This window comes from Notolepis coatsorum (assembly GCF_963971535.1).
Source record: "Notolepis coatsorum genome assembly, chromosome: 3".
In the NCBI taxonomy this organism is placed as follows: Eukaryota; Metazoa; Chordata; class Actinopteri; order Aulopiformes; family Paralepididae; genus Notolepis; species Notolepis coatsorum.
Window position 1 is genome coordinate 204671720 of NC_140167.1, and position 17500 is coordinate 204689219.

A 17500-nucleotide genomic window follows, 5' to 3' on the forward strand; every position below is an offset into this window, starting at 1 on the left:
AGAGAGAGAGAGAGAGAGAGAGAGAGAGAGAGAGAGAGAGAGAGAGAGAGAGAGAGAGAGAGAGAGAGACTTGTTACGTGCGACACTAGTCAGTCTCGGAGTTGTCTCGGAATGGATTTGGTAGCTTTTTTCTGCGTCTCCGTAGACCGCGCCGCACCACCGGTTTAAAGTCAAAGTGAAGATTGATTTATATGAAAACCGATTTATGTATGATTTAGCTCGCTCGCCAACGTTACTGTGATTAAAGGCAATGGTAGGGGAAACACTGAGCTCCCTGTACAGAAGAGTGCGTTCTGAACGTGTGAGGGTTGAATAGCGGAATAAATTAAGTGAGAAAATCCCAGATCCTAAAACCCAATACCAAGAGACTCAAGTGTTGTTTTATTTGTCACATAATAAGGTACATGTACATTACAGTAAAATGCTTGGTTCAGTATGAACCTCCTGAGATTGTGCTTCATACAGTAAAAAGAATAAAGACCAAACACTATAGAAAATATACAATAATACAAAACTAAAATGAGGTAAAAGAGGTAGTGCAAAATGTGTAGGAATAAATTGATAAATAGATGAAGTAAATAGATAATGATGCCAACCTCATGGTCGAAATCTACATTCTTCTATTACAAAACAATGGAGGTGGGTGGGAATGAAGTTCAGCAAACTCGACACAAAGTTTGGCGTGAGCGGAAATAGCCGGGCGTACAGGGCCATCTGTATCAAAGTGAGTGATCATTAAGCTTCCCTGATCTATTAACTGAACCTCTGCGGGTAATTCCCCCCCCCCCGCCGCTACACAGCAACAAGCCTAACTTCAGATCGTTTCTGTGAGAGAAACCGTGAATGTTGCCGATACAAGCCGCTGATCAATGTGGACGTTTGGGGAAGTCCCTTGGGTCCCATGTTCCAGGCCGACTAGCTCGCTGATTGCAAAGAGACACACACACATGCACACACACACACACACACACACACACAGACCCCTGGACCTAATCACAGTGTCTCTCTGGCTCTTTATTAAGCAGCTGCAATCAGAGGCAGTTGGTTTCTCTTATTACAGACTCTTATCTGATAAGAGGACACTTCCTGCGTCTATCTAATGAAAGCTCATTGTAGTGCACCAGCGCAATGTCCCGGGAGACAAAGCTCTCTGCTCTCTACCTGCTTATCCCAGCAAGCCCCGGTAAGGAGCTATTTCCCAGATAAGAGCTGGAGCTGAACTATGCAGACCGCTACAGTACACCCCCCCCCCCCCACCACTCTGACTTCATGTTGGAACCTAAGGTTGCTGCTCCCTTTCTGCTAAATGAACAAGAGGAGCCTGTTCCGCTGATAGAGTTCACGCACCCTTAAGGCCAATTTACACTGCTGAGAAATGTGGCTTTTTTTTTCCAGGGACAGATCTAGCTTTGAATCGAGCTTTTGCTGCTGCTGCTTTCAATTAAACCAACAACTTCCATAAAGGACCTACACACACAGCCAAAACATAGTATTGCATGTATGGGATATTTGTAGTGAAAACTAGACCTATTTCTAATCATCTACACTGCAGCACTGGTTCTCATCCTTCTCTGTGTCAAGGACCCAGACTTGTTGCACATTAGGCCACAGACCCCTATTCGATGAGATTATGTCTCAAGCCTCAAGGACTCGTCTTGTTATGGTTTTTGTTGTTAGACAGGGTTGCAGACATTGCTAAATGAAATTCAAGGACTTTTAAGTACTTTTCCAAGTACTATTTTTCATTTTCAAGGATGTCACTAGAAGGATGTCACTAGAAATCATCCGTTTTCAAGGAATTCCAGTCATTTTTTTTATTTATTTTTTTAACCACTTTAAGCACTTAAGATTAAGATTTGTTTATTAAGGACAATGTAAATTAATGAACATCATTTACATGTGTATGCATAACATCACAGCATGATAAGGACGTAAATATGCCGGGAATAGCACAGGGCTAATTTCCACCAGTAGTCCTAACATAAAACAAACACAAAACGGACCATACAACGTTCATTCATAAAAACTCATAAAAACTGACATCACTGACATGACCACACTAACATGACATTCAGTCAGTACAACAACTTCAATGACTTTGTGCGAACCCTGGTTAGATATGACTAAGGATGCCCCCCAAAACCCGGTTCTAAACGGGAACCGGTACTAAATTAGAAAAAAACTGAGTATTGATAAGCTCCGACGTTATCGGTACGGCTATCGGTAGTCTAGGAGCGGATTAGCTATGGAGCTAACAGAGTGTACCATCCATCTGCGACGCAACACTGGAAACTCCATGGACTTAATTAAACACTTCATGGAAACGGAGTAATGTTAACGTTATGCCGAGTTCATACTAGACTATAGTACACGTGACTTTAACTGCCCCCAAGTGACACTGGCACAATGACACTGACTGCACTAGTCCTTACTGGAACTCTGCACTCTACACTTTATATATATATATGTATTTATTTAATTGATTAATCCCCCACTGCACTGTTTCTTGTCCTGTGTCTGTGTTGGTGTTTGTCGTTTATTGTGAAAAAAAGAAAGGAAAAAATGCATACACTGTATTGCTGCAACAATTACCAATGTGTTTTTACACAAAATGGCTTAATAAAGGAATCTGAATCTGAAGTGTTTAATTAGCAGCAATCTGTTGTTGAAAATGTAACGTTAAAAATCTCCATGCATTGCACCGGAAACGCGAGGACAGGAAGCAGTCATGAAATCGTTGTAGTCATATTGTAGTCTTTTAGTCTTATTAACTAAAAGATTTAAACAAAATAAAAAGCAGCAGCACTATTGGATAACGAGTCATGTTTGCTATGTATTTATTTCTTTAGGGGAGTAGGACATTTGTTTCACAGTTTTAGCATGATGTTTTATAGATGGCCAGGTTAAACACAGGTTTTAGTTTTTAAGAGGGGGGGGGGTTTGATTTGATTGAAGTTTATTTCAAATATGCAACACAACAAACAAACATCAAGTACAGATATAGCCTTAAGCCGTTCAAATAATAAATGTATAAAAAAAAAATTATAATAATAATCTAAAATAACCGATAAGAGTAGTAGTATCTACAAAATCCTAACGATACCCATCCCTAGATATGACTATGTCCAGAATTTTATAGCTGAGATACCAGTGGAGACAGTGAAACCTGTGATCAGAATAGTCACTTGTATATATATATATTTTCCTGGCCACTTAACAAAATGCCTTTTGTGAAAGAAACCCGCTGGAAACCACCTCAAGGACCCCTGCAGGTCCCCCAGGCCCCACGTTGAGAACCTCCGCTCCGCAGTGTCACAGACGCACACACAGGCCGCCTCGAGCAGGGTCAACGTGGGAGCGCATCCTGTGGATAGTTGGGCTAAATTGCTCACAGCTCCGCACCGCGACCCCGGCCGAACGGTGATTACCCAAACAAACCCTTATGAGATCCAGGTAAATAGCTCAAGGATTCGGAAGGGTTTTAATGAGGAAGCCGGGCGGCCTGGGCAGTCAGAGCCCAAAACATGGTCTACATGGTTTAAAAACACCCACATCGCTGCACATGTTGCACGTGGGGAGATCTAGTGGCTCAGGTGTAGGACATCTCGTTTTAAGAATAGCACATACCCCGAGGTTGTCCGTCACCTGAACTCAAGCCCTAATGCACAGGCACTTTGTACTATAAGGGCTAGCACTAGCCGACAAGGGGTCACATGACCCCTAGGCATGTTCAATAAATGTATCCTTGTCACTCAGTCAAGCTCCAGCTCTGTCACTCAATGACTTTTCCTAAAAGTACCCGTTTTATCTGGCATGGTTTCTGAAATTTCAAAATGACTTCAGGAAAATGTAATTAGAACGTTATTCCACATATGGGCCGTTGGAACAGATGAAAGTCACAGCACTTTGCGAGCGTCTAGCGCAGGGGTGGCCAACCCGTGGCTTGCGAGTCGCGTGTGGCTCTTTGCCCGTCAATGTGTGGCTCTTCCATCCAATTTCTTTTTATAATTTTTTATTTTTTTTTATTTTTTTAGCTCAAACCTACATTTCATTGGGGTAAACCTCATATTTTTATATTCAGAGGTAATTATATAGTTTACACTGTTTATTTTTCTCATATTTCTCATATAAGCTGTCGGGTCATCTGACCCGTTCCTGACAGGAATTAGTGGCATTTTCTCCATGGCTGTGCTAGTGTTAAGGCAATATGCACTTAAAATGGAGCACTGAGCTCTTTTATGCACTGTAGCATTTTTTAATGTTTGTGAAATACTTCTATTTCAGGGTTTGCATTGTATACTTGTATGTTTTTATATTGTATGTTTTTTCCACTGTTTCATGATGAATGAGCATTGCACCGAGACAAATCCCAATCAACCATGTGTTGAAATGGCAATAAAGTAAAGTATCTAATAGGGATATCCCGATCACATAAGAAAATAAAAAAATTTAAATAAAAAAATAAAATATATATATTTTTATTTTCTATTTTTCTCCCATCCCAATTTCGCCTCGCCAACTCTCCCTTCAATTCTCCCCTCCCCTGTCTCGAACATTGCTAGACTATGCCTCCCACTGGTCGGCTGCAGGTTGACGTTATCCAGGTGAAAAGTTAACTTCATTCAAGCGAGGCATTGCAACCGGAGTAATCTAAAAACTCCGCCTCCAACCTGCTGCTTCATGAGAGCAATGGCGCCATCGTCTGTAAAAATCAGGTGACTGCAAGTTCTGCAACTAGTGGATGTCCCTCATCCTTGACATAAATCATTTGATGTATAATTAAATCAAAGGAAATGCGTTTGTTTTGGCAACATTCTTCTGCTCTGTGTGACAATAAATAAATGAATGATGATATGCAATTTAAAACCAAAACTAAGGCCTCAGTATGAGTTTAAGACGTGAACATGGTCATGTTTGTTGAATAAAAAAAAAAAGTAAAAAACAATTAAATCCAATTCAGATCTTCTGAAAATCACGTGATCGGATCGGGACATCCCTAGTATCTAATATCTATCAGTATCTAGTGTACACTTGTGCGATACGGCCTCCAGATAAAGGATGAATGCTGTAGAGCGTGATGCCAGGCATGAGGTGGCTGTACGAGGCGGAGGACTGCACCGGGACCAGGGACGTGCACAGGACTTTAGAGGGGCAGGTGCTCAAAGGCTGAAAAGGGCACTATACCTGTGCGTGCGTTATATCCGAGTGCACGCAAGCCCAATTTTTTAGGGCCCTTTTCGGGTGGGGGGGGGGGGGCCCTTTTTATGCTTTTTGGGGGGTTTTGGTGATCAAATATTGAATATTGAACTATAATAATCAGTGCAGGAGCTCACTTATCCTTGAAGGACACTTTTATCACTGACTTAAAAGGCCCATACATCTCCATAAATGTTCAGGGGGGAGGGAATAAGTGCTTACCCTACAGACCCCAAGAAGTGCTGTATATTCTGTATTGTTTAATATAAATGCATTTTTTATTCCAATCCCGATTTGTATTTGAGATTCCCAAGTCCCATCGGACTTGACTTCGTCGTGTCCCTCAGTGAGTGTAATACCAGCATTCAACTGTATGCGCCACAGCGGTTTCTATCATCATCATCATCACCACCCACGCTATGCATAAAATATATAGGTCCGCGGAGAGGCACGCTGAGGAGGCCGTGCAAACTGCAATGGAATATGGGGCATCTCTCTCTCTTTACCTAATATTTTGATTCTATCCTGACATTTGTCAGTTGGAAGGGCAGTCTATATGTGCAACGGTAAAAAAAAAACGACCGTGGCCGTGGCCAAACGACCTTAAGCGTTTTTGACTGACAAGTGCCTCGTCGCACGCCGGGAAAGATTAACGTCACTCTCTGCCTCCGGTCATTTAAGACGTTTTGAGACATATGTTTCCCATCTTCCAAGACATTCTCGTCCCCACTGTGACGGAAGCTATGACAGAATAATACACAATAGATGGGTATAGTCTGCATGAACGGTATTTTTTTACGATCGATTTTTATCAGTCTTTTATGACTGGGTTTATTTTTGACCCCCCCCCCCCCCTAGTGATGAAAGTAGTATCAGCACTAGGGGTGTAACGGTACACATGTTCGTACCGGACCATTCGGCACAGCATGAACCGGATTAATAGTCCAGCTTTAACCACGGGAGTGCATAACGGAATTTTAAATTGTGTGCAGAACTTAAATTTGAACTTAACTTAAACTACTGGGGTGGGGGGTACGTATCAAACCAACGGTTCATGAGATTATAAAAGGGGCGGTGCTTAAGCATGCATGGTTAACCTACACCAAACGAGAGCAGTAGTAGTCTGCACCGAGTGGACGTTTGTGGAGACGTTTGTGCCAACAAAAAAAATTGAATGCCCTCAAGGCGTTCCTGAGAGATCGCTGTTGAAGAGAGCGGGACATTTACATATACATTTACATTTACATAGTCATTTAGCTGAAACGCTTTTATCCAAAGCGAAGTTCTGTACGACAAGTCATCAGGAAGGGCACAACTCTATCAGCTGAGTAACAATGCTCATCAAAGTGTCGCGTGTTACAGTGTAGGTTAGTTTATTAGGACAAGTGCATGACAGTACGGTTAGTTAGGGTTAGATTTTTTTTAATAAATATATTTTTTTTAATTTCAGATAATGGTCGAAGAAGTGCGTTTTTAGTCGACGGCGAAAGATTGGACGGGTTTCGGCTGTCCTAACTGGGGTGAGCAGTTCATGCCACCATTGTGGGGCAAGGACTGAGACTAGGTCGCGCGGACAGACGAGCTGAACACACAGCGGCTCGGCGCCACGGAGGGAGGGAGGTGTAACAAAGGTGGGCAGGTTGGGTCTCGATATGCTGGAGGTGGCTTTGATCCAAAGAAGAAATTAATATAGTCGGAAAAGGGTATAATTGTTATGGCTGAAGAGAAAGAAAGTCCAGGCCTTGCAGGTTTTTTTTCTTTCTTAGGCAGGGAAGATTCCTTTTGGTTATTTAATTAAGCTCGGCTGAGATGGAAGACGCTCCGTTTGTTTTTGGAGACAGGGGTTAATGGCGTACGTCACCTGCCGTGTGTTGATCCACCTCGCTCGTTTTTTTTTCTCCATCCAGAAAAAATAGACAGGAGGGGGAAGGAGGGGGAAGGGTAAGTCGCTCCAAGTCAACCATGACCCCATGTGCCTCTACGACTGATGGCGGTTCGGCTGGATATTGTGGGTCATTCAAGTCCACCGGGTTGGTTGCTTCCTGACGAAGCCTCGTTAATAACGGCCCATCCTCACTTCATTACAGGCTACCTGACACCTGAAAAAACAAACGGTAAAAAAAAAGAAAAAAAAAAGAAACTAGACTATTTGGCTGTCGGATGGGACTTAATGAAAAATGAATGTGTTGTAAATGGATGATAAGAGCTTAAATGACCGTTCGCTCAAAGGGGACACCGCGAGGGTTTGAAGTTTTCAATTTCCTGAGACCGTCATCATCGTTACTGAACCCTTAACCCGCCGACAGTGTGATGAGTGGTGTCGGCACTCCATGTATCATGTACCCTCTCTCTCCCCCTGCGCTTCTCCCTCTACCCCTGCCCTCATCGGCACTCTGTATCATGTACCCTGTCCCTCGCGCTTCTCCCACTCCGCTCACACTTCTCCCTCTCCCCCTGCCCTCTCCCTCCCCCCCCCCCCCTGCCCTCATCTCTTTGACTTCCACGTCGTGTCGACATTCATTGATTGAGCCTGGGCTCAGACTTAAATACATATTGTCAGGAGCCGATCCTGCAAGTGTAGCACTAACTTGATTTCCTATAGGATTTGAGGGCATAAAAAATCATACGCACAATGTCAACAGTCCTGAAAGCTATAGCATCGGCATAAACATGAATTTCAGATCAGATATCGAGGAGGCGACGGCGGTGGGTGGCCTGAAAGTGACCTCTAAGCATGATTGACGCCCTTCTCTTGAGTGACAGCCGAGCTGGTGGATAATGCGAAACACGCAGAGAGAGAGAGTGCCTAAAACCAAGGTACTGTTCAAATATACAGCAGAAAAGGCAATCTCATTCATATACTGTCCAAACATGGGGCGTACTACAAGGGCAACTTCATTCATACTCATTATTATGCTGTCACTTCACCAAAAAGACGGTGCCGATTTATTTTGCACATAATCTGACGCACGTCCAAAAACTCTATGAAACCGTTTTGCACACATTCATTTAGTTTGGTCAACAGGGGGCACCCCCCCTCCTCCTCCTCCTCCTCCTCCTCCTCCTCCTCCTCCTCCTCCTCCTCCTCCTCCTCCTCCTCCTCCTCCTCGCCCTCCTCCTCCTCCTCCTCCTCCTCCTCCTCCCCCTCCTCCTCCTCGCTCCTCCCTCCACCAGGCGGCAGTGTCTTCTCCGGGTAGCGGTGAGAAGCCCGTCGGCATGCTCTCTCGCTGGGATACAGCGATACAAAGTAAATGAGCTTGAATTATGGCCACTGGTGATTGTCATCGTGGACATTGAATGCTTGTGTTGTGTGTCAATTACAGCTCCAGGAAGTGATGATAAATGGGGGGGGGGGGTGCAATATCCTGTCTTATAGGGACTGCTACCTTATCGTTTAATTGAGCTGTAATTGACACAAGGAGTCAGTGTTTTTGGATGTGTGTGAGATTATGTGCAAAATTAAATCAGCATAGTTTTTTGGTGAATTGCCCCTTTAAGCATTTAATTACTCTTACTTTCTTGATCCTCCAATCACAACGGTTGTGTGTTTTGTCAGAGGGAAGCAACAGTTGTGATTGGAGGATCAAGACATGAAAGGTGTTACTATGAGAATCGATGGACGAGGGGTGGCTGAGTGGCGCAGTGGGCAAGGCGCTCGCCACTAACGCAGGAGATGCTGGTATCGAGCCCAGCTCTCGGCGTTGCTACCGGCTTGGCCGGTCGTTATACTAACACAATTGGCAGTGTTAGAGGGTGGGAAAGCCGGTGGGTGGGGATTGGACGTTGTGGACAGCGACTCCTACAGGTCGGTTGGGTGACGCCGGTGCGGCAGAAACAGGAAGTATCGGGGGCAGCGTGAGCCTCCCACGCGTGACTCCTCACCACTGAGAGTTCGAGCTGCTGCGGTGAAAAGATGCGACAGGCTGCCTCCTTGTGTACCGGAGGGGACATGTGATGCAAGGCTTCTATCCTCACTACAGCCGACCAGTGGGAGGCATAGTCTAGCAACGTTCAAGACAAGGGAGGGAAGAATTGGAAATACGAAATTGGGATGGGAGAAAAATAGAAAAATGGGGAGAAAGTGGATAAAAAAAAAAGAGAATCAATGGAGCCTAGAAATGTTTCACAGGCATTTACTGGTAGGCATTTGAGGGCAAAGTCAGATAAGATAGGATAAAATAAGGAATATCTTATCATAATTTGCCCTCAAATCCCAATAGCACTAACCTACATCTGTACCAAATTATTAGCATTTTGTACTTTAGTTTTGTATAGTGTTTGGTCTCGTTATTTTTTTTACTGTGTGGTATCCTTGACTGGTATTTCATAACAAAAATGTGTGTATAATTAGAAAACCATAATGCAAAAGTCTGGTGTGCCATAAGGAGGGATACTAGCGTGACAGGAAACAGGTAAAACTGTTTGTTGTTTGGTGTTGAACTGTATTCAGGAGACAGTCAACAAACCCCCATTTAACTACTCAACTGTTTAGAACAGAAGGAACAGTCACTCAACCCCCACTCAAGCAATGGCTAATCTATAAAACAAACAACACCTTTCCACAGGGACAGTTGCACCAAAAAGCAGAAGGCTAAATGAAACAATTATAGATTAGAGACAAAACACACTGTTACATCATCACTGAAAACTGCAAATATCTGTGTATAATGACTAATTCAAAACAAGATCATATTAATTAAACTGACTTATTAGATAAAAGGTATTTGAATGTCATTTAGAATGTCAAACTGGTTATGAAGGTAATAGTGTCATTTCACTCCTGGTGTAAACCATATATATAAAGTCTCAATTACAAAGCTTTAATCATAGTTGTATTACAAAGTGTCAGTCTGGTAAATAAAGGTTGGTGCTGGCTCCTGTGGACTATTTGGTATTAACCTAGAAGCAATGACTGTACTGGGTTAATACTAGATAGTCCATAGATTCATTACACAAACCATGTATATGGGAAAAATCAAATAATATAAAGGGAATGTTAAAATGTCTGATTTATCCAGAGGGGAGAAAATGAGCCTCTCCCTCATTAGCAGCAAAGGAGGCGGGCCACCAGCAGACCCCCCGCTGTTGCGACAGGAAGAATACACGGACAGGAGATCTTGGGACAGACGGCCCCCAAAGAATCAAGAACCAATTGGAACAGAACGCCATATATATAGAATAACTGATTGGCTATCAGTCAAGTCAACTTGTGACATCATTTTGAGTATATAATAGAGAACGCATTGTTACAGAGACAGGCCAGACCCCCCCCCCCCCCCAGGGGGTTCTGCGTCTCTCTACCACCCACCCAGAGACTGCTGTTTACATGTGAGTAAATCATGGAAAAACCACTGTTGTTTAGGTAGAGTAAGGTACAGATCCCTATCTGTTGACCAGATTTACTCATGTGTAATGCTCAGTAGATTCTATTTCATTTGATAAACATGACTACTGTTTATGTACAGACTGGGTTTGATGTGCAAACCTTATCAAGCCTATGTACAACATATTTGATGAACTATGAAATAATCCTTGTATGTAAAAAACAAACAATCTTCTGAATTCACTCTGAGCCCTTTGGCAAATAAATCAGTTGAGTTGAACTATAGTTCCTTTTGTCTGGCTGCACAGTTTATTTCTCTACTGGCTATACTTTGAAGTCAGATGAGGAGACCATTCTATCATTATGATCTTTCTTCCTTTCCAGGTAGCAACCTCATTGTACTGTAAATTAACCTTAGAAATGTATAGAATATACGACAACTGTATGAAGCACAATCTCTCAGGAGGCTCATATAGAACCAAGTATGTCACTATAATGCACATGTGCACAGTTATGTGACAAATAAAACTAAAACTTGAACTACCTCGAGGGTTGAGGGCATTGCATTGTGGGATGGGTATTGAGGTCAGGTGAATACTCACTGTGCTGATAGATGGTGTGGTTGGTGACGTCACCGGCCTGTCCCGAGCCGCCACCACCAGCTCCACCCCGTCCCCTGGCTGCTGCAGCGGGGAGAGGGCCTGCTGCCGGCTGACCCCCTGGTCGCGAGCCACCACCAGCTCCACCCCGTCCCCTGGCTGCTGCAGCGGGGAGAGGGCCTGCTGCCGGCTGACCCCCTGGTCGCGAGCCACCACCATCTCCACCCCGTCCCCTGGCTGCTGCAGCAGGGAGAGGGCCTGCTGCCGGCTGACCCCCTGGTCCAGAGGAACGCCGTGGATCACCAGGATCTGGTCCCTCTCCTGGAGACGCCCGTCTCTGAAGACGGGACGAAGAGAAGACGACCACATTTTAACTGAGTTGTATGCCTTAACTCATTCATCGCCAGTCACGAGTAAAGTCGGGTTAACTCGCCAACCGCTCAGCACCAATCACGAGTAGAGTCGGGTTTTAATCGTTATTTCTTTTATTAGCTATATCCATTCATTTTTCATCCATCCAGCCTGATGTTATCATTGGGAATGGGTCTGAGCTCGCAAAAGGGCAAATACCGCCGCCTACGCCTTCCAGCCCGTATTGCACTCTATTAGAAATGGTGTAGTTTCTTTTCTGGGCCGATCTGAGCCATGCGGGCGGGGTTTAAATACTTTAGGCCTTTACAAAGATGGCATGGAACAGTAACCCCGCCCGCCCGTTCATGTGTAACGCTCGGTAATGTGGGACGGACCTCCACGAGCAGTATTTGGAATGGCGATCAGATAATTGGATTATTTCTTGCATTACATCAGAGACCAGGTAAGGACTCTATATATAAAATCTTGCGTTGGTCTGATATTTCTTTCTACCGCGATCGACGCTGTCTGTGTGTGTGTGTGTGGCTGTTTACTGTTGAGTGCAGGAGGTGGCGGGGGGAGCACCGTGCTACGAGGGCCTTTTCATGTATGCATGAGGAAGGATAATAATGATAATCTAGCGTTGATTTCAGGAATATTCGATAATCAGGCGAAAAATTACAACGTGTGTTTAGTGTATTCCACTAAAGGGCTATTATCGCGTCTTTTCCTGGGATTACTAAGAATCACCAAAACTATACTTTATTTTACCAGGTAGTCACTTGAGATCAAAGATCTCTTTTTCGAGCAAGACCTGGCCAAAATGGCAGCAAAACAAAAACAAACATACAAAATACACAAAACACAGACAGAGACATAAAAGGCAAAGTGGGGCAAGGGGATACATTTGAGCTGCAGCAAACTAGATTGAATGGGATTGGGGGAGATTGGAGGGTAGGGTAAAAAGGTAGAAAGAGGATGGAAGGTGAGGCTTTGCAGGAGGTTGCTGGGGAGTGCATATTCAAAACGGTATAAAACGGAAATGTACGGATAAAAAAACAATCTGTTTTGTGCATGTTGACTGGAAGCAACTCACTGACAATCAACGGGTGTATTAGACCCATAGCTATAATATAAGATATATTTTAAGCGCTCGCAAATCTCGCAGTCTCCCCATTGATCAAAGCGATGGTGTTCTAGCGCCCTCTGGCGCATTAAGCGATGGCGCTGAATGAGTTAATGAACTGAGAAATGCTCTTAATGCTTGTTTTTTGGGGGGGGGGGAAGTGGGGGTCCTCTTGTATTGACATTGTATTGCTAGTGGTTTCTTATAGAATCCAATGTGTATGGCTAGCTGGAAGCTAGCTGATTAGCTTGTGGCTAGCAGTACCCACTGGTTTCAATGACAAGGGCGAACAATGCTAATTATTACATAATCACATAAGACCTCATGTGAAAACCTTTTCCAAAAACGACATGACAGGTGCCTGTTGAAGAAAAGGAATGAACTCTATGAACCCGGCCACTTAATAAATAAATAAATGACAGACACTGGCAGGTGGACCTCCTCTGACCACAGCCGGTGAGAGGGGGAGGGGAGGGTCAGACCTGTGTGCGACGCCGCCGTGCTGGATCTGCTTGATGAAGACCCCGTGGTCGGCGGTCCCTTCCAGCCTCAGGCCGACCACGCTGAAGCCCAGACCCCCGGACGGGGGCTTAGGCAGGCTGATGAGCTCCGTCTGACGCCCCTGTGCACAAACACACGGCCTGTTCAGCAAACACTCACCTTTACCAGGAGATTTGAGCTACCTCCGGAAAACTTGGAAAGAAAAATCAGAAGAAATTCTTCTATTTACACAGGGTTCCCACAGACATTGCAAAATGAAATTCAAGGACTTTCAAGTACTTTTCCAAGCACTATTTTTCATTTGAACCCGTTCTGCGCCAAACCCGAGAAAAGCGGGCTTTCGCCGCCAGCGGTTGAGCACCATACCCGAGAATTCTTGGGTTTTGATCGTTTGATCTTTTTCCTTTGATCCCCGTTCTAGACACTCAGCCGGAGCTCCCTAGGTCCCCCTGGCACATCTGCCTACGTTGGAATTGCAATGACGATCGAATCTCACCAGGTGGCAGTATCGCCTACCTTTTAAACTGGGGATATCACTCGTCTTCCAGTGCTGATTTACCTCCGGCTGTTTCCGCCTAGGAGTGGATCACAACATAGCAATCGGTGGAAGATTTGGTGCATCAGAGCTATTATTCCCGTATGGTAGCCATGCCCAATATACACGAGTAATTGCGATCGCCATGGGATCGACTGGGATTTATAAATTTTGGAGTACTTTCTGACTGAGGTAAGGTCTATCTTAGGTAACCTGCTGGTGTTTTTTTTTTGTAAAACATGCTTCTCTAACGATCAGTGTCGTATCTTACCGGACGTAAAACATGCTTTTTGTAACGATCGCAGTTTCTAGTTAAAATTATTTTGTGAAGACACATATGTATATGGTATATACCTGTGATTTGGAAGTATTTGGGGTTTCAGGCAAGCAACCCGAACAATTTGGGCATATTGCATATAATTAGGGATGTCCGATATTATCGGCCGACCGATATTATCGGCCGATATCGGCAGTAAAATGTGATATCGGAAAATATCGGTATTGGTAAATTATTTTAAAAAAACATTTTTCTTTTTTTTTTACATTTATTTAACCTTTATTTACCCAGGCAAGCAAGTAAGAACCAATTCTTATTTTATTTATTGTCAAAAGTATGCATGTTGGTTTAATTCAACAACAAGAGATATGTAATGTTAATTTTTACTTTTTTAATGATCATATTTTGCACAGATAATGCTTACATTTAGAAAGCCTTTTGAATGCATCCAGTGAAATTATTAGTTACCTGAAATTATTCAGTTTTTTTGGGGGGAAACCCTGCATATATCGGTATCGGTTGATATCGGTATCGGAAATTAAGAGTTGGACAATATCGGAATATCGGTATCGGTAAAAAAGCCAATATCGAGCATCCCTACATCTCGCAATCTATGAAAAAAAATTGATTATTTTGGAAATGGGCGATGTTTAGCGTGTAATAGCGCACAATCTACAGTATGTAGAAATTAACTGGTTAGTCAGTGATGGACTATGAACAATGCCTGTCAAATGAGCCATACTATTGTCTCCATAGCTATAATACAGAACACACGATGGGTCCGCAAAACATCGCTAAGATGGTCAATAACGCTGGCGTCATTGAGTAAAGATGGAAAAAGAGCGTGGCGCTCAATGAGTTAAAAGGGCATTTAAAAAGGATACAATTCACTTTTAAATGCCGTTTTTTTTTTTTTTTAAATATCGGATCCAATATGTATGTCCGACAATTAGTTACACTTTAAATAACAATTATATTTCTTGATTCAGATTTTTTTTATCATGGATGAAAACAATGCAAATAAGGACTTTTTAAACGAGATATCTCGTTTCTGACAGCCAACGCTTGAGCGCCAATAACGAGATATCTAGTTTTTCGTTCCTTTTTCCTTTGGGCCAGTTTAGTGTGGGGCCGCTCCACACCGCAGCGAGAGCACCCAGAGCACTAGGGAGCGAGCAGCGGTGAGCAAACTAACGTTCGACAATGGCGATCACCTAGAGCGAACTATTGGATATTATGAAGAAGAAGACAAAACGGATGATATGGATGATAAGGTGCGTTTTCACCAGACTATGTTGGACTCAGCACTTCTGGTAAATCATAAAAATACTATAGTCAAACCGGCCGATGAGGAAACCCATTCGGCTCCGTGGTATAGTCTGGCCCGAGCAGACAATAGTAGCCTGCAATGCAATGGCGAGTGAACTATTGGAGATGATGAAGAAGAAGACAACAGATGAGGGCCACCTAACGTTATATGTATTGATCCTGTTCTGATCCAAGACCCTTGGAGCGAGAGTGGAGTACCTGCTGACAAAGGTAACGTCTATTTTACATCTATTTTACAGAACCCCATCATAAAACATGCTCTTGTAATGGTAGCAGCGTCGGGAATTCTCATCTGCATAATAACGCCCGCCCCCTCTATGTTTGTTGCCACCAGGCGCACACAATCAAACATTATTTATTGCAGTACGCAAACAAATGCGTGGAATTGAAGTTTAACAGTGAGTTAGCATTGGGTTAGCATTTAAAAACATTATGAGCAAAACGGGCAAGATATGTTGTGCTGTTCCTGACTGTCAAGCAGCGACTACGTCCTTGCATTCATTTACTGATGATGTTGTGATCAGTCATCAATGGGCCAAGTTTGTGAGCTATGGCGATCGCGACTTGTGGAGACTATTAGAAGAGGACAAAACAATCACACTTATGGATGATAACGTGCATGGATGATAACGTGCATTTTCACCAGACTACATTGCACTTCTTGCAAATCATAAAAATACTATAGTCAAACCGGCCGAGGAGGTAACATTATTTGTCGCCGAGTTGAGAGCTCCCCAGACTACAGCTGGGCGATCGCCTACAACTATATATTATTATGAAGAGGAAGAGGACAAACGGTGATGATCCATCCATAACATAAAGTGATAATGAAATCGTGCTCCACAAGCAATGGGCGAAATTCGTTTTTGGATTTTTGCAAAGACGAAGGACTTTATAATGCTGCCGTGATTTCCTGGCTGTTGCTAAAGAAGGGAGCTAGCCTGTACCAAGTCTTCGGGACCGAAAGAAAGCATCGAATCAGTAAGTACATACAGTACATTGTAATTAGTTAATTAGCAGTAGGACCTCGTTCATTCATCCGTTTGTGTATTACGGTACTCTTCCGTGTGTGTGTGCGCCATGAAAATCTAACGTTAGTACAAGCACTGTGTGTGTGTTCCCTCTATACCCAAAATCGTATGGCATGTGTACCTGCTTCGGTGTCATCCCTTTGTGAATTGTGTTGTATTCGAAAACGTATGCTTGAGCCATATTTGTTTGTGTATTAGGTTCACTTTGACGTTAGTAGAGTAGTATGGGCGGAGCTACAGGTGGGGGTCTGTCACTCAAATCGCATTGCGAGTATGGGCGGAGCCCAGCCACAAACAGCTTGAAATCTTGAAGTGGAAAAATGCTGCTTTAGAGTACTTGATTAGAATTCTACAATGGCATGCAACTATCTTGATTCTGATTGGCTGAAAGTCAAGTTAGACGTTGTTATATCGTATAACACACTCCACATGACCCCAGAACCCGCCCACAACGGAATAATCTTTTGTTTAAATTTTTTTTTAATGACTCCGCCGTTCATTCCTTTTTCTGAATGAAACCAAGATGGCGGACAATAATCTTTATGAATGGATGTATTGATTTCTTCATAACGACTCATTAAAAAAAGATAGTCAACTGGAATATGTTAGTTTTTTACACATATGTTGGATTATGTAATTGGTTTGTCATGACCCATCGTCAAAACAATAATAAATCGCGGGATTTATATGAAGTGTGTTGTTAGATGGCATTCTTTGTAACACCTCCCTCTGCAGGCTCATCTGCGCAAAAGCGCATTGCAGACGGTTCTGAGAATTCTGTTCTGATTGGACTCAATGAAAGTGAATGGGAGAACGGATTTCTGACTCCACATTTTACTTCTCACTGATGCAGCCGGGGTCTACCAGAGTTCATTCTGGAGCCTCTGAGCCACGGCGAATATGGGTTATACTGTACTGTTTCGAATGGCGATCGGAAATTGGAATAAACCATTTGGATACCATCGGACCTCAGGTAAGGAATCTATGTTATCAGTGTTAGGATAATCGGACTCGTTTTCACGGATATATAAGCGTTTATGTGATATGTGATATGGCTGTTTTGACTGTAAAAGCCATGAGGAAATAAGAGCAGCGATTATCAGCGCACGGCACGAGCGTGCGTGCGCACACATATACTATCGATCATCTAGCGTTTATTTGAAAACGATATAAATAGGCCGACAAATGACAATGTTCTGGAATATTCCAGTAAAAGGCGATTATCATAGGCA

General features: G+C 43.4%; 1 protein-coding gene across 1 annotated transcript in view; it reads right to left on the bottom strand.

Moving 5' to 3' along the window:
* The window catches only part of patj (PATJ crumbs cell polarity complex component), a gene marked incomplete at its 3' end in the record, with an annotated part of 330847 nt that overhangs the window by 292523 nt on the left and 20824 nt on the right, over window positions 1-17500 (bottom strand). The window contains 2 exon segments of the mRNA XM_084311517.1: window positions 11122-11455; window positions 13078-13217. Coding sequence (XP_084167643.1) covers window positions 11122-11455; window positions 13078-13217 — 474 coding nt within the window.